Source organism: Cryptomeria japonica, chromosome 6 (genome assembly GCF_030272615.1).
Source record: "Cryptomeria japonica chromosome 6, Sugi_1.0, whole genome shotgun sequence".
In the NCBI taxonomy this organism is placed as follows: domain Eukaryota; kingdom Viridiplantae; phylum Streptophyta; class Pinopsida; order Cupressales; family Cupressaceae; genus Cryptomeria; species Cryptomeria japonica.
In genome coordinates, this window is record NC_081410.1 from 597,865,771 (window position 1) to 597,884,608 (window position 18,838).

Consider the following 18,838-nt stretch of genomic DNA (forward strand, 5'->3'; position numbering starts at 1 on the left):
ATTGTAAAATTAATAGTTAATTATTAAAATTATGATAAATATTTCATCCCCGTAATTCAAACTTTAATATAATTATATAAAACTACTGTAATATATATTATAAAATTATGATAAATATTTTATCCCATAAAAAATAATTTATATTAAAAAAATGTTGATTTCCAACCAAATAGAAAAGAAAAGAAAATTCTATAAGCTAATCCCATCATCGGTTCTTTACCAACGCACTCAGAGATTTTTCATAACTGTAATGAAATAGCTGGCATAGCTCTACGAATACGCTCCTATAACATACGTAGATATATACGTATCCGGATTGCGTGGGCAAAAATAGCTTCTCTACTCACGTGAATATACTTCAGTTGAGGATATGTAAACACTATCCCCACCAATAGATTCAACGTTCAGATCTACATTTTTGCCTGCAAATAACTTGTGACCTCTGAATTTTTTCCTCACAGCAAAAATGGTGGCCAAAAGCGATGCCCATCGTACCGATTACGAATGCCAGCCCTTGATCGGTAAGGCCTAACATTTTTCAGATTTGTAAAAAATGTTTGCAAGTCATTTTTATTTAGTATTTTGTTTTTTGGAGGAGGTCATAGGTTTGATTCCTCTCAACTTTGTAGACCTTAATCTGAATGTGAAAGTACTTATCCATTAGCTTGTTTAGCAATTTTGTTTTCGGGAAGGTTTCATGATCAAATCATCCTATTTTCGTAGACCTTAATTTCACTGCGAAACCCTTTTTAAATAGTTTTATTTATTAAAATTTTAAATTGTTTTTATGGTTGTGCGATGTCACAGGATCGAACTCTCGTAATTGCTTAGTCCTAAATTGTCTTGTACTTTGATCTTTGCCTTGGAGCGTTGATAGTTCCTTCAACGCTTGGTGATTGTGCTTTTGATTTTCTTGAATACTCTGCCAGATTAGGCAGTATTGCAATTTCAGGAGGCTGAATTTTGATTCGTTTTGACATATCTGATTCTAGGAAGATTTTTCTTTTCAGTTTATTTCGATCCGCATAGTTTTGAATTTAAATTTCCTCCATGTGTATGTTTCGCTCCATGACTTAAAATGCAAATCTAGAGATCTAGAGGGTTTCATGCAACGGAATTTTACTATGAATCAAGTTTTGAACCTTAGATAATCTTATCCGTAATGAGAACTTTAGTAGAGATAGCAGTTAGTCTTTCCCAGGAAAAAAATCTAGGTCAAGCTAAACATATGATATCTGATTTCACAGTTTCATTAGAGGCAAAATTTGTGGGGCTGCTGTAGTTTACTCGGCAGAATCTTTTGAGTTAAATAAATATGTTGTTTTTGGATTTGCATGGTGGAAATATAAAACCCAATTAGCAGCATAGTAGGATTGCCCTAAGCATAAGGTCCCTATGTAATAGAGGCACATGTTCACCTCGAGGTTATAGCCATGCATATTCCTATGATAACTGGATACATTAGCTTGGGCTTACAATGTCAAGCGCAGGGGATCTTCAGGAATACATTTACAATCCTGATGTTGCATTTGATTCATGATTATTTTGCTCTATCCTGATGTGTGGTGAAAAATGCTGACTTGAAATCTGGATCTATAGAAGATGCAGCATACAACACTTCCCATTAAGTCATTAAATTTTGGTCCGTAATGGCTATAAGGGAGGGCATTTCATTTCTTTTAATTGATTCCATGTTTATTCTGTGAGCCTGCATGAAAGGACTATGGAATTCTAGGTCATAGGCTATATGTTGAATTTTATTTTTGAACTTTGTGTTACACCCTAACTGAACAATTATGTAGCTTTTCAAATAATTAATCTCTGCTGGTAATTACCAATTATTTTTCATTATTAGACCAAGAGGTGTTATATAGTGGCATAAAAGTGCCTCATGTTGTGAGGGTGTTTAAATTTTTAAATTTAAAAAAAATACATAGCCGGCATATTATTACAAAACTAATACAATAAAAATATATATAAATCCTATATGTTAAATCTTGAGAAAGTAAAATAACTCTTAATTAAACAAAATAACCCAAACCTTTCTCTGTATATAATCTTCTATAAATAAAACAACTTTTTCAAATAAATAAAAATAACATAGGCACCTTAGGAAGGATATCTCTCGGTGCCTTTACCATAGATTTATCTAAGATAGGTATGCTAGTATGCATCCTTCTCATTTATCCTCACAATTAACCATATCAAATGATAATTGTTGAGTGGATCATAAAGCTTCTTGAATAGTAATTTATCAAGCCAAACTATTGAGATGAAAAATTATAGTAGGTGGAATGCAGAGAATGAATAACTGTGTGTGGGATTCCACATATAATATCTGTTTTTACTTGTAGCATTGCATTAAGTTTTATTGATTGCTTGAATTTTTATTGTGGGTATCCTGGATATCTTTATCATTGGTTGCAGAGTATCGGACTGTCTCAGGAGTTGCAGGGCCCTTGGTTATTTTAGAAAAAGTGAAGGTAAGCATCTAGGGATATTGGCTACTTTTTATTGAATGCTTTTTTTTTTTGTTTGGTTGGCTGCTTGGTATTTTCTTGTTAATTTTGCACTTTTAATTTTCAAAAGCAATAAACCTAGTTTGGGGTATGTTCAGTATAAAATGTAGTTAAGGACAGTTGTGATTGTATACCTGTTATACTTGATGATTACATGTCTTGATTATCTGCAGGGTCCAAAATATCAGGAGATAGTCAACATTAGGTTAGGGGATGGCACGACACGTCGAGGTCAGGTTCTGGAAGTTGATGGTGAAAGGGCTGTTGTGCAGGTAAATATTGATGTTTAACTAAGATTCTTCTTTTGTATAATACATGTAAATGATACCTCGAAGCCATTGTCAAGCCTTGTTTGAAAAATGCAAGCAGAATATGGAAGCACCTGATGGGTTGAAAAAACAATTATCATTGCAATGTCTCCAATGAGTTGGTGAAGGCTATTAGTCTTGAAGAAAAAAAGTGGATTGTTGCAATACCATTGATTTTTGATTTATAGGAAAACTTTAGTTACAAAATGCACGTTATGCTTAAACAAGAAGAGACATGAAACATATATGGAGTACGATTTTAAAATGGATCTGCAATTGAAGAAAAGAAAATGACTGGTGCAAAGCTAATAAGCATGCATGCTCTGGTTTGTGAACTGTTGACATGATTATCATTGTGTAGAAACTAAAAGATTGGATCTGTAGATGCTGTACTCAATGACTAAATAGTTTTGATATATTTTAGGAGTATGATTGGTTGATGTGAACAATTCCTGTCAAGATTCAATTTAAGAAAGTTTTGATGATATTGACATTTAAGTTGAGAAGTTAACGGTCTTTTAGTCTCATGGTTGATGCAATTTAGATTGCTATCAATGTTGCATTGAAATCCTTCTGTTATCAATTCTTAGACATGTAGCAGAGCTGACAACAATTGTTGAACTAGTGCCCTATCAGATGAAATGTGAACTTTGAAGCAGAAGGCACACTTGAAAATCTATTACAGGAATAATTGGGCTTGTTTATGGAGTGCTTTTGCAGAATGATATGACTATAGAGCAATGCAAGGAAATATAAACAAACACCCTAAGTGCCATACCCATGGAGCTTGCTTAGAAAATAGACTTGCATTTTCTCAAATCTGAGCTGTGTAAACTTTAAACAATAGAAAGAAAGAATCGTTTTTCAAAAAACTAAAAAAATAGTGGGCAGGGAGGTGGGGATTTTATAGGTGAAATTGCTTCTTAGTTGATGTAACTTTAGGTGATAAATAATTAAAATGATCTCAGTGGGGCGGTATATGACAGGCTATAGCAATACTCCACTAAATGATATGCTTAACAAAAAACAAAACACTGAAATGACAAAACTAAAAAGAGCAAAAGCTAGACTCACTTCACATGATGAGACCCCATTCGATCATCATTTCCTCCCTTCTTACAGGGAGAATTTCCTCAAAGATGAGGAAGTTTAACTTAAAATTTTCTGTAGTCCTGATTGTAGTCTTCCATAAGTATAGTTATTACCAGTGGCTTTTACAAGCTTTGGATGGTGTCTTTTAGATGTACCAAATCTACTGAGAATTTCAGAATTTCTAAGAATTTGGGAATTTTAATCCAAAGTGATTGGCAATTCATGACAAGTCCAATTAGATTTGCACAATGTCTCTAAAGTTATGGGAGATCAAATTTACTGATAGAAGTGATATATGCCAAGTTTCTGTATTGAAGGCATGGAATAGTATTATTCTGTGTATGTGGGCATTTGAGCATTTTCAAGATGTTAGATAGTCTTGTGAATTCCAAGGATTTCTTTTGTTTTGGGCAATTTGAGGAAGCACTTATGAATTGTGCCAGCTGGTACACAACAATTCAGTACATATCATAAAGACCCCAATTGAAGGAGGCATGCGACTAAAAACTACAAGCTAAAATGAGAATGTGGGGCTGGATATGGAATGTTGGTCTTGTTAAAAATAGAACCAGAAAGATAAAAACTCAGAAATTTGAAACACAAGAACAAAAAACACAAGAATTTATCCTGGATAAACCCTCCACATGAGGGTGAAAAAACCCAGCCACACCAAAAACACTTAATCTTTATTGAAGGCCCAAATCGGATACAATGCTCTCAAGCTTAAATAAGCAATGAACTAAACAGGATTGTTAGCACTTAACGATCATTGAATAAGCTGATTACAACTCAGAGAAAACAGAAAGCTTTTACGACTAGCACTTAATCCTTCTGCAATAAGAAATAATCATACTCCAATCGAACACCAATAGAAGATACTTGAATGCTGAATAATATACTCAAATGCTGAAGAAGATCGCTCAAGAAAGTATACTGGAGCGCTGAAGAATATACTGAGAAATCTCTTCATGCGACTGGACACAGATGAAATAATCAAAAGAGTATCGCTTCAGAACTTCACGCCTCCAATCTAAAAACATCCGCAACACTACGCACGGAATAGACAAGGCACAGAAAATATCAAGACAGAGGAAGTCGAAGAACCATCACGTAATAAACCCGATGGCAGTTACAATGCAAACCGTAACATACTCCTGCACCGACAACAGCCACATAGACGATGACACACATGAATCTCTCACCGACGAAAGCCACATAGACGAATGAATATCTTTCGGATGGAATAGGAATAGAAGACGAAACACAGGGGACACGAGTCACCCATAAATGTGCGGTGACGGTTATGATAAAGAATCGATACACTTCCAGCATACTTAGAAGCGGTGAAATACAGAGCTCAAAATGTTCGAGCAAAATTGACAAACTGAGAAGAGTGGTGAGGCACGATAACAACAAGATTAATAGACACCCAACGCAGGAAATAATGAATACTCCTGCAGCCACTAATACATTAACAGGTCTGAAGGACAAGGTTGGAGTTTGTAGGGGGGAATGTTTTTAATTCTGAATGGAGTATTCAGGACTGCAGGACTGCTTGGATGCTTGCCAAACTGATAGCAGCGAGACTTCTTCTTTGCTTAATAAGAACTGAGTTCTGTATGATAAGCTTCTATTTCAAGAAGTCTAGGTGCTAAACATTGTTGATGATGTTATATACCATCTCCCCTGTAACAGCATATATGCATGTTGGAGATGATGAGGACAATTGTGTGCACATGTGTAATTGAGGCTGTAAACTCTTTGCATAGGTATCTACTATCTGTGATATCTATGTGGCATGAGAATGGAGATAATACACTCACTGCTTACAAAAAGTGCATATTCATGTCTGGAAGCAGTTTTTGGGCTTCGTTTCAATTTCATCTCCGGTGAATGCTATTTGATTGTTGATTGCCAAAAACATTTCTGACTTATTAGGTTCTAACAAATTGATTTTTACAATTTTGATGGATTGACATCTCTAGGGATTTATTTAATGATAATTTTGTTGTGCGGTTAAGATTAGAACTGTATGCGGGAAAAGTGGGCGAATAAAACTTAAAACGTGAAAATTACAAGAAATACCAGTCCACACACACACACAGGACTTCTTGATGCAAGCTATGGAACATAAAAATATAACCTACTAAATCTCATTTTCATATTCTTTACATATTTGCAGTGTTGAATCTGTTTATTTGTTACTTATTGCAAATATTGTTTTCCTTTTGTGTTTTGTGTAACCAGGTCTTTGAAGGGACATCAGGAATTGATAATAAGCACACCACCATTCAATTCACAGGAGAGGTTAGAAAGATTCCTTCACTTAATAATTGTTCATTGCATTTGAAAAGGTCACATATTGCTTATTGTCCTGTCTTTTTATTTACTTTGTATGGTTATAGAATGGTGGTAGCTTCTCTTTTTGTTTGTTTCTTTTGCTGTTTTTTTAAGGTTTATGTTGCTTGTATACCTTACTACAAACTTGAAATTATATTTTCAGAAATGGTAGTTGTCATGTTCCATTCTAGTCTTATGACATGGATAAGAGTTATTTGGGAATTTATATCTTGATTGTTTAAGATAGTCTTTTAAGACTTTAAACCCTTGATATCTTGTTTTCCAAAATCATACCTTCTGTATCTTCTGGGGGTTAATGTTGGAAAATGATATGGTGGCCACCAAAATTAAATTCTAGTGTTTTTTCAAATTCCCAGATATAATTTTATAATGAATAGGGAACTGCCCTTCCTATGGTAAGTAGTTTCTTTCATTTGGAATCCCTTTTTACGTTACATAGGGATGCATTCCCCCCTCTGAGACCCCCATCACTGTCCCCATCTACAGCATTTCCAGAATACCAGGGCGGGAGGGGAAGTCACCTGGCCACCCCTGATCTCCAGCAAAATGACGAAATATTCCTGGGATATCTGCAGAATTTGATGAAACATCATTGGGACGTTTGGCCATTGCTGGGATGGCTGGGGACATCTGAGATGTCACTTAACTGTCTCATGGATGTCCAGGCATCCTCATTGTAGAAAGAAAAAAAAATTCCTAGAAAATCTGGTCCTTCCTAGAAAACTCTGCAAATATGGAAGAGGTTGAGGCGTTCTTGAGGGCCTAGTAAATCCTCCTCCTAGCAGAACTGTATTCGAAATACAAGTGCCTATTTATAACAGGGACCAGTGCCTTGGATCTGGAGGATTTAGGAAAGCCCTTTTGCGGGCAAAAAATTTCACATTTTTACTGGCTCCCATCATCCTGCACCTCTGTCCTTGCTACTGCTACTTTGTCCTTATTCCCTTTTGAAGGTGCTTCTTTCATGTAACCATGTACTCTTTTTTTGAGGTTGAAGGTGATCTTACCAGCAATTTTCAAATCTGCTCTTTCCCTTTCAGTGGCATATTCAGCTACTTTGGCTACCTTGCTGCCGGTTTCTTTGTTCCGGCTTGTCATTTTTTCCCCGTTAATGGGGGTTTGTTGATTATTCTATTTTCTCTAATTAAAAAAAAGTTTATTTAGTATTTAAAATTTTATGTGTAAAAGATATAACATAAAAGAAATAAAAGATGAAGATAAATAAAGGCTTATAATTTGATATATGATAGTTTTTTGATATATTTTTAATATTAATGTTAAAATGAAAATCAAATAAGAAATTTATATTTATGAGTTTTTTAATATAAATTGTGAAATTGTTTAGAAATTTATCTTTATTTAAACTTTTTAATAGAACTTAATCAGAAATTTTATATTTCTGTTAGCGAGTTTTTGTGGATTTTGAATACAAACTAAGCAAACTTAATTTTATTCTATAGTTTATTTGAATACTGCTATCACTGATCAACCATGTCAATTACATATTGAATCTTTGATTAAATTTAATATCAAAGTTGATACATTATATGAATTTTTAAACTTAAGTTTTGATGTCATGTATGGTTAAACAATAAACTTGTAAAAATTTGAGTATCCCTATATGTTTGTGTATGTATTTTAGTACTGCTGACCCCCACTGTTCCCAAAAAATAGCCCGTAGGACTACTGTCTGCGAAACATGTCCCCAGTGTCCCCAAAACAACATGGAACATGACTAACAACATGGTTGGATCCCTGTGTTATGTTCAAATGGTCTGTAACATTATTGACCGAAGATGAATGTAATAAGAAGCTCCATAGAAGCAATAGTCATAAATTTAACAATAGTTAATGCATAATTTTAATACATATATAACACTAGGAGACAATTACTATACTTAACTTTTAATAATAATGAACATTAATAAACATGAATATTAATGATAAGCATTAATAATCGATGATATTAATAAATAACAAGGGTGTTAATTACAAACACTAATAAGCAGGGATATCAATATTTAATTATATTATTTTATATTTTAATTTAAATTTTATTTTTGTTCTTTTGTATTTTAATATTATTATTATTATTTATTATTAAATTCTATTCCAAAGTGGGGACATTACGGTCCGCCCCACTCACGATTGCTTGTCCTCAAGCAATGATCATGGAATGTTCAAAATGATTCCCAATATGAAATGGCTTTTGAAACACTCATAGACCAAAGAAGTTGCTACTTTTTTGTTTGTAAAAACCCTAGTTCTTGCCCTAAATCACCATTTTATGTAAAACTAAAATGGAACAAAATGCGTACCTGATTGAGATCCTACAATAGGTTAGGAAACCATTGAAATGCATATAAACCATAATATAAATCTTCTAAAAAGGATATTAAACATAAATTTTCTATACCTAGGGTCAAGAACATTAACTTAACCATAGTTATATCTAATTCCTTATTGGAACACAACCATAAGAGAGTAGGAGTAAGGAGGAATGATAAGGTGCCCAAGAGATCTTCTATCCTAGGCCCAAGAGTGGAGTGAAAGCCAGAGCCCTCTTGGCCTCATGGGACCACTACTCAAACTACCATGAGGTGGTCTACCTAGTGAGGTATCCTATTGTAGCGTCGTAAATTGTACGCACTTGCTAGGGTGGTACAATTTCACATTTGGTTTAGCACCCGCCTTGGCGCATTTTGCATTTTGCATTGCATTTCCCCTTTAGCACTTAATTAGGTCTAAGGTTCTATTTTCATCATCTTCCATATCATAAAGTTGGGCCCTTTTCATTAAAGTGTGCCCCTTTCATTTTATTCCTCCAATACATCATTTAATCAAAAACCCTAATTAGGTCCTATTTTGAACTTGGGGGCCTGATTTCGGGGGTCAAAACATCTTGAAATCAGCTGTAACTTCGGGATTCTCTCTAAAATTATCATATCCGACGGCCCTGAAAATTTGGTGAAAAGTTGTCGGGACCATGGCGCCTGGAGTGCACACAGTCCCGGACATTTTTCCCGAAATTTTAGGAGCGCAATCCAATCATAAAATAAAGCTTAACCCCAAGAAATTGGCGGGAGATTCAATCTCTAGGTCGGCCAAAAGTTGAAATTAAGACCTAGGGTTTCATATATAAGAGCTCTCTTTCCTCATTTGAAAGGATCCGAATTTTGGTTTGAAGGAGCTTTCTACGCAGCGAAAGAGCAGATCTTTGAAGACTTCAACAACATTCAACATCCATCCATCAAGCATTCATCAATTTCATTCATCCATTTAGGGCTTTGAAGACATTGAAGAGCAATAAGGGATCACCGATTGAAGATTGGCTTGTACCCCTCCCTTGGGGTTGGGTATGATTTCATGTTGTTTTCATGTTTTTGCATAAGCCTCATTATATCATTTGTATTCATGCTTTAGATCACTTTGCATCTTGATTTGGAGCATTTACATTATCATTTACAAGCAATTAGGGTTTACTTTCTAGGTTGCTCTAGTTTGCTTACTTGCATTTTAGGATCTTGCACACACACAAGGTCTGCACACACACTACTTTTACAATACAACTTGGCTATTCGTGGAGGTGGAAATCACCAAAGCGGGGGTTTGACTAAGGCAAAACCCTATATAGCCGCCCACCATACCTTTTCAGATATAAGTGCAGATTTCGGGATTCGGACGACGCCGCAAGTTGCAGATCCGACGGAAGCGGACCGAGACAAAACTTCACACCAAATTTCAGTACAAAAGACCAGGACAGGGGCGTGGGGCGCCCTAGTCCTGCCAGGACAGGGGCCCTGGGCGCCCTGGTCCTTCTGTCAGACAACAAGTTTCAGACAGCTTTTTAGGTTACAAAACAACAGTTTTAGGAGCAGAATCAGGACAGTGGCGCCTACGCCCCCGTCCCGAACATTTTCACTCAGATTTTAACCCCGGGTACGCATCTGCATTCTTGCCTTGTCCTTGTGTTTACAACTTTCCATTGTTTAATCTCAATTCTGCAATCTTGTTATTAGTTCATACTTGCACTTTAGGGTTAGGAATTGAACTTGCATCATTTTATCTTTCAATTACAACAAAGGAATAGAAACCCTAATAGGTAGCCCGTGGCTCTCTCTTCCACAAGAAGAAGTAGCCAATTGTGTGATACCTCTAGGCTTTTTCGTATTCTGCAATGTGTGTCAAAAGGTAGGATTAGGGCATGCTAGCCTAGTCTCGCTTTTTCCCCTACACACCTATCACCGTTCTCCTTCATCACTTCCATCCTTATCCTTCTCTTGGGATTGAAATTCCCTCAATGATCACCCATGATGAAGTTTGGAAAGATACAATAGGGTGTCTAGAACGTCCTTCCCCTCTAAGTCCAAGATCGGTGGACTTTGTCTACACCCCCTTGGCCTCATGGGACCTATTGACGCGTTTTTTATTGACGCGTTTTTTATGACAACGTCCAACATAGAATAAAGTTGCCCAACAGTCACTTTACTCTCTTTTGATCAAAGTTCAATTGTATGCTAAGATTGCAATAAGTTCAAACAATTGACTTCAAGGTTCCAATTATGCAATGGATGTGACTCAATTGGCTTGATGTGATACACTGGTAATCCAAGGGGACTTACATTTGATCATTCTTTCACTTCTTTGCTGTGGCTAGAACTTCATCATCGGATATAGCAATTCTGTGATGCTTCTACTTAGAACGAACTGAAAATAAAGGGGAAAGGGTTAGAAGGATCTAAATCTACTCCTAAGGGTAGTAATATCAATAGATAGTGCTCTAATGGACAAATTCCAAATAAACCAAGTTTTTCTTTGCCAAGATTAACTACAACTCCACAAGAATTGGTGCAATCTTCCAAGGATGTTGAAGGATCTGCACATCGAGAAAGTGCATTTGAATACCCAAAACAACACAATCCAAACGACTATCCCCAATTGAACTTAGCACAAATTTAGTGGCTCAGGCTAACTTTACACTGCAACTTATAATCAACAAGATGCAAAAAGTATGAACCATGGAAATTCATCAAACACCATTACATTCTCCATTTATGTCAAAGCACTACTCTACTTCTACTCTAAGCGAGGAAGGTGAAACCATGCAAGTTTTGGAAAATAACAAGGTTACCATGAGACGAGGATACTTGGAGATTGGTATCGGTACTGGTACGACTAATTTTCAAAAATAGGCGATAGGGGGTACTTGGAAACACCAAATTTTTTAATAAATAATATTAAATAATTTCCAAAACATATCATGATAGAGAACATTGAAAACAAGAACAGTGATAAAGTTTAACATTAACTTTAAAAGTGAACAAAAATTGAAATTAAAATTGCTTATATTGTTGATACCATAGCCTGGCTAAATTGTTTAGTGAAAATAAGGTAATATATGTTAAGGAATATAGATCAGTGATAGAGAAAACAATAGTCTTTTCTTTCAATGTATATCTGACATATATATTTAATTCTGTCAAAATAATATCTGATTCTATTATTGACTGCTTGCTGTATAACGTAATTGCCACTTTTATTGATTACCTTGACAACAAGCATCGATATCATTGGTTATATGTATATCGATGAAGGGTTATGTCTACGTAGAGGCATGACTCCTACGTGGCTTTATGCCACGTAGGGTCATGACCCTACGTAGCCATAGCGCTTCACTATATATTGTTAACCATTGTTAATTATGCACTGAATTACTTATTGTGTTCGATACTATCGTGCTTAATAACAATTCGATAGTAATAATATCGAATATGATTTGAAAGTCATCGGATAAAATGATAATATGTTAATGTTACTTTCATTATATATATATATATATATGTATTTCTATTCAACCACATATATATGTAGGTATCATTTTACTCATAATATATTGCTTGCTTCAATCCGAATGAGGCTACATCCTTAACACTCCCTCTTAGCAAAAGAGGATTGAATTTCATAATTATGTTTAAGGAACAACATTCTAGATATATATTCATTTGGCATGAACATATACATTCACTCAGTAATGCTTACCAGTGAAATACTTCATATCTCAGGGAGATATGGATTATCTGATATCCAACACTCTGGGACAACAACTACATGAAGTCTTATCAAATAACAACCTTGATCCTAGTGACAACTATAAAATTGTCATTATCACAGGTGCAATAATTTTAGTATCATGACATCCGGCACATTCCGGGACAGCAAATTAATGTAGTCAATCATGATATGATTGTTATCATAATTTCCGACACATTTCAGAACAACACTTAATGACAACAAATCAATAACTCAACATAACAAATTTAGTATCAAGATTTCTGGCACATTCCGGGACAACAACTTAATGTAGTCAGTCTTGATAACAGATCAGGGTATTGTTGAGGTTGTCACCTTACAATAGTGATCTTACATACATAACATGAAAGATCGTCACCTTTCATGACATAACACACAATTGCAATATTGCATCAAAAATACTCATGGATATATCAAGTTACATATGACTGAGATTCAATATCAGAAATTTCAATTATAATTTAGTCATACCAAGTTTACCTCTAAAGTACTTCACTTTCAACTTTGCAAGAGGTTTGGTGAATATGTCGGCACTTTGCTCTTCAGTGCTGATGTAGGTCAATTTGATAACATCTCTCTCTACCATATCTCTTATGTAATGGTAAGGGATTTCTATATGCTTGGATCGATTATGAAAAACTGGATTTACAGAAAGTTTGATGCACCTTTGATTATCACAGTGAATCACAGTGGGGTTCAGGGGCTTTCCTGATAGTCCAACTAGCAATTTCCTTAACCACACTGCTTCACAAGCTCCCATGGAGGCAGCCATATATTCGTCTTCAATGGAACTCTGAGCAACTGCTAACTGTTTTCTGCTAAACCAGGATATCATAGCCGATCCAAGACTAAAACAACACCTTGTTGTACTTTTACGATCAATGGAACTGCCTGCCCAGTCGGAATCAAAATACCCTTGGAGTTGTATCTCAACATTTTCATACTTCAGGCCAAGTACAATAGTACCATATTTGATTTTGAATAACCACTTTGATATAGGTGCATATTTGATTTTGAATAACCACTTTGAAGAGACAACTGATTTGCCTTTTGGTCTAGGTACAATGTCCCAGACATCATTTTTTAAGATAGATTGGTATTCCTCAATCATTGCATCTTTCCAAGCTTGACATGTTAAAGCCTCTTCAACATTTTATGGTTCAGATTTTGTAAGCTCGGTCATGAGTGCAACATAGCATGATTGACTTCTTGTTTTCTTATTCTCTCTGAAGATTTTATCAGGTTCCACATTATTTTCTTCAATCATCTTTCTTGCCCATAGTGGTCTTTTTTTTTTGTTAGGATTTTCAGCATTCTCGAAATTAGATGATTGAGGTTCATGATCTTCTATGCTATTCTCCCTCTGATTCTCAATTGTAAGATTTTCATCTGATTTTGTGGTTTGATCATCTTCTGCACTTAGAGCGAGTTTATAAGCAACATCTTCTTCAAATTTGACATCTCTACTGATTTCAATAGATCTTCGTCTTGGAATATAGACTCTGTATCCTTTAGTGGTTTCACTGTAGCCAACAAATATGCCTTTCTTCCTGGAGGGTTCTAGTTTGGTCCTCTTTTCTTTAGGAACGTGAATATACACGCGACAACCAAAGATTCTTAGATGGCTTAAATCTGGTTTATTCCCTGTAAAGGCTTCTTCATGTGTTATATTCTCTAAGATTGAATGAGGGCATCTGTTTTGAATGTACACAGCTGTATTTGAGGCTTCAACTTAGAATTAGATATGTAGATTTTGATCATGCATCATGGCTTTAGCGGCTTCGATGATGGTTTTGTTTTTCCTTTCTGCGACTCCATTCTGTTGAGGATTATAAGGTACTGTACACTCCCTCTTAATCCCAACAGAAATGCATAATTCTTTAAAATTTTCAGATATATATTCATCCCCATTATCTGATCTTAGAGTCTTTATTTTCTTCCCAGTTTGATTTTCTACTAAGGCTTTAAATTCTTTTAATTTTAATAACACTTCATTTGATTCTTTGAGTTTTATGAAATAGATCCAAGTTTTTCTAGAGTAGTCATCAACAAATATCATGTAATACAAAAATCCCCCTAGTGATGGTACTGATATTGGACCACACAAATCAGTGTGGACAAGTTCTAGTACAACTTTTGATTTGTGTTCACTTGAAGGAAAGGACCCTTTTGAGTTCTTCCCTAGAGAACATCCTTTACAAGTTCCAACATGATCAGATTTTAGATTAGGTAATCCTGTGGTGATCTTTCCTATAGAAGGTAGGGCACTAAATCGAAGATGTCCTAATCTTCTCTGCCAAATTTCATTAGAATTTGATACTTCATGATTTAGTGCTTGTTTTTGAGTATTACATAGTTTATATAAACTACCATCTTTAGATCCTATAGGAATATCATTCTTTATGTTAGAATTTCTAGGCCAGAGTAGAACTTTATCTTCATGGAAGGTGACGCGATATCCTTGATCAGCTAGTCTTGAAATAGAGACCAAATTCCTTTTGATACCCGGTACAAAAAGAACATCTTTCAATTGTAATGTAACTCTTGTTCTTAATTGAATTGAGCAGGTCCCAATTCCTTTCACTGGATAGGTAGAATTGTCTCCTATTGTAACTTTTTCAGTTGAGTGCCCTTCAAAGGTTTCGAATTGATTTTATAATATAAATAATTGTTAGCATTACCTTTAGTAAAGCTTCAAAAGATATTTATCCAACCTTGTATACCAAACTCTAGGTGCTTGTTTCAATCCATTTAAAACTTTCCTTAACTTGCAAACCATGTTTGTATCATCTGATAGTGAAAAACCATCAGGTTGCTCAATATAAACTTCCTCATCAAGATCCCCATTCGAAAATGCACACTTAACATCCATCTGATAAACCTTGTAGTTCTTATGAGCAACATAGGCAAGAAATAATCTTACAGCTTCAATCCTAGCTATAGGTACAAAAGTCTCTCCATGATCAATTCCTTCCTTTTGAGAATATCCTTTATAAACCAATCTAGCTTTATTTCTTATAACTTGACCATCCTCATTCAATTTATTCCTAAAAACCCATTTAGTTCCAATAACATTCTTATTTTTAGGCCGAGGAACCAAAGTCCATGTATTATTTTTCTCAATCTGATCTAATTCTTCTTCCATAGCTTTCAACCAATATTCATCTTTACATGCCTCAGTTACTGATACCGGTTCAACTTGTAAAATTAAACTTACCTCATTAGTTGCCAGTCTTCTTCTTGTCATCACACCATTGTTATTATCCCCAATGATCTGATCTTTTGAATGATTCAATCTCACATACCTAGGAGTCATCTGACTCTCTGTTCCTTTTCCCTGTTCTTCAGTTACTGTAGAATTCTATGATACTGCCGGAGTAATTGGCTCAACTCTCTGTTCCGGTAAAGGTGTTACCGGTTCAGATATAATCATTTCCATTGCCGGTTCCTTCTCATAAATTCTGATTTGACCTCTATTCAGCTCATCCACTTTCACATTAGCGTTTTCCACAATTCTCTGTAATCTCTTGTTATAACATCTACATGCCTTGCTTTCATTAGAATAACCAAGAAATATGCTTTCATCACATCTAGGATCAAATTTGCCAATGATATCATCTCTCCTGATATAACATTTACTACCAAATATTCTGAAATACTTAACTGTAGGTGTATTGCCAAACCATAATTCATAAGGTGTCTTACCGGTTTCTCCTTTGATATGTACTTTGTTGAATGTATAAACCGCCGTGCTTACTGCTTCTCTCTAGTAGATATGAGGTAGACTAGCTTCCATCATCATTGTTCTAGCAGCATCCAAGATAGTTCTATTCTTCCTTTCCACAACTCCATTTTGCTGAGTTGTCCGGGGAGCAGAAAATTGTCTTCTTATACCATGCTTCTCACAAAAGTTATTAAACTCACCGGATGTGAATTCTCCACCATGATCTGACCTCAAACATTTAATCTTCAATCCTGACTCAGTTTCCACTTTAGCCTTATAAGATTTTAAACTTTTCAAATGCCTCAGATTTTTCTTTTAGAAAAGTAACCCACATCATTCTAGAATAATAATCAATGATTAGCATGAAATATCTATCACCTTGAAAACTTTTAACTCTAGCAGGGCCACACAAATCAGTATTAATAAGATCAAGAACATCATTAGATTTATCTTGTATACTCCTAAAAGAGGTTCTGACCTGTTTATCCATTTGACATTCTTTACATACCGGATTATAGGGCTTCACAATCTTAGGTATATCTCTAACTACCTTAGTTGAACTGATCTTCACAATGCAATCAAAATTCACATGACACAACCTTTTATGCCATATCCAACTCATCAATTTGTGCAATCAAACATGTTTTCTCATCGGAATTCAAATTAAATATATTACCTTTTGTCTGTTTTCCAGTTGCAATCTCCAATCCAGATCTGTTAATGATTTTGCATTTTCCATCCTTGAACTGTAATTGAAATCCACCAATTGTCCTACACCCAAAAGATTATGCCTTAAACCTTCAACATAATAAACATTGTCAGTATTGATCTTACCATCCAGTGATATAGTTCCTTTTCCTTTGATCATACATGCTTTGTCATCTCCAAATCTAACTAGATCGCCATCAAATTCTTGCAAAGATAGAAACTTCCTTTTATCTCCAGTCATATGATGTGAATAGCCATTGTCAATTACCCGTTCATCCTTGACTTCAATTTTAGCAGCAAGTGCCTTCTCTTCAGGTACATTCTCTTCCAGTGCCGGAACATCTTCCTTGATAGCCAGGAACACCCATTCCTTCACATTGCTGAAACCACTAGCAGAGTCTTCTGCAGGTTCATCATCAAAATCAGTAATGCCTTCCTCATCCACTATGTAGCATGATTTGTCTCCTGTACTTATACTTGTTTTGATATCCAGGGTTAGGCTTAAAAGATCTTCTAACTCTTTCTTCAAATCTTGAATTCCTTTTAGGACATCTAGGTGCAAAATGACCAATCTTATTACATGCAAAACATTTAAAAGGTGCTTTTCCTTCATACTGACTTCCTACCGGTCCTTTAGGTACTCTTCTAGCAAATAGTGCTTCAAGTTGGTCAAACTCGTCATCTTTTCTCTTCATATCTTCCAATTCCTTTGCATATAAAACTTTTTAGTCTTGCTTACCGGTTGCAGATTTAGATGCATGAAAAGTAGGTTCAGTCTTCACAGCTCCAGAAGTTCCAAATTCTTCAAGCTCAAAAACAGATAGTTTCCCAACCAAGGTATCTCTGTTGACAAATGCATTAGCCATTGTTCTCAACTCATTAATAGCAGTAGCCTTCATTTTGTAAGCCGATGGTAGGGCTCTCAGGACTTTAGAAACAATTTCATCTTCGTTCAGAGTTCCACCACAACATTTAAATCCCATAACAATCTCATTTACCCTTTCCATGAATGCAGTAATCCTTTCATCTTCTTCCATCTTTAGGTTTTCATATCTCACCCGGTAACCATTAAGTTTAGCAATCTTCACTGTAGAGTCACCTTTGTTAAGAGTCTCCAACTTATCCCATATAGCCTTTTCAGATGATTTGTTAGTTAATCCCATTATTTGCTGATCAAAAAGTGCACATAAGAGGGCATCTCTTGCTCTACAATCATTCTCAAGCTCCTTATCTAGGTTTGCCGAAGGAGGATTGCCAGATGCCATATTATAAGGTGTGACACCATTTTGTGTGATCTCCCAAATTTCCTTGCCAAGACATCTCAGATGAGTCTCCATCCGAATCTTCAATAATGTGTAATTTGTTCCATCAAGCCTAGGAATATCTCTCCGTGTTGGTTGAAAATTTGTACACCTGGGGAAATATACAAAATTGTGGCTTCAACCACAGTGTTTGAGTAAAACTCTCCTAACTAAGGGAAGACTCCCCCTATCTATATCTAATCTAAAACTAAACAGGGTGAAACAACAATCTTTTTTCTTTCTTCAAGAAAGCCAATATCCTTTTCTCTTCACTGAAAAATGATAGCAAGTTAACTTAAAACAGTAAATACAGAAATGCGACCTTTTTGTGGGATTTTTGGAACATAAAGGGAAGCAAAGTTTCCAGGAAGGCACAAAGACCTCCGTCACTTCCCCGGGACGGGAAAACAAGCTCAAAGTCTTCAACTATCTATTCTCCTATCAACCTTTTTAGATGATTTTTTGCTAACTAAGCACAATGTATATCAGCTCAAAGTCTAACTACATGATGCACTTCACCTTACATGCACAAGTCCTAAAAATAGAAGTAGCACAAAGTCTACAAGCTATATTCCCACTTTAGCTTTTCACACTATTTTCAGATATGATAAGCAACTCAAAGTCTGCAAGACCAAATCTAAAAAACAAACATATAACTCTAAATACAATTAGCAGCTCAAATTTTACAAGATTGAATTTAAATCCTTCTTTTACAATAGAACAAAACTCACAATC

General features: G+C 35.3%; 1 protein-coding gene across 3 annotated transcripts in view; it reads left to right on the top strand.

The window, feature by feature from the left end:
• Positions 1 to 212: 212 nt before the first annotated feature.
• The window catches only part of LOC131036247 (V-type proton ATPase subunit B 2), a 29,121-nt gene continuing 10,495 nt past the window's right edge, over positions 213 to 18,838 (top strand). The window contains exons 1-5 of one of the 3 annotated variants that reach the window (XM_057968094.2): positions 213 to 372; positions 462 to 521; positions 2,428 to 2,483; positions 2,693 to 2,791; positions 6,167 to 6,226. In XM_057968094.2, coding sequence (XP_057824077.1) covers positions 467 to 521; positions 2,428 to 2,483; positions 2,693 to 2,791; positions 6,167 to 6,226 — 270 coding nt within the window. In that variant the 5' untranslated portion in view covers positions 213 to 372; positions 462 to 466. Of the gene's footprint in view, positions 522 to 2,427; positions 2,484 to 2,692; positions 2,792 to 6,166; positions 6,227 to 18,838 lie in introns of all 3 variants that reach the window. The other 2 variants (XM_057968093.2, XM_057968092.2) reach the window with 2 other exon arrangements.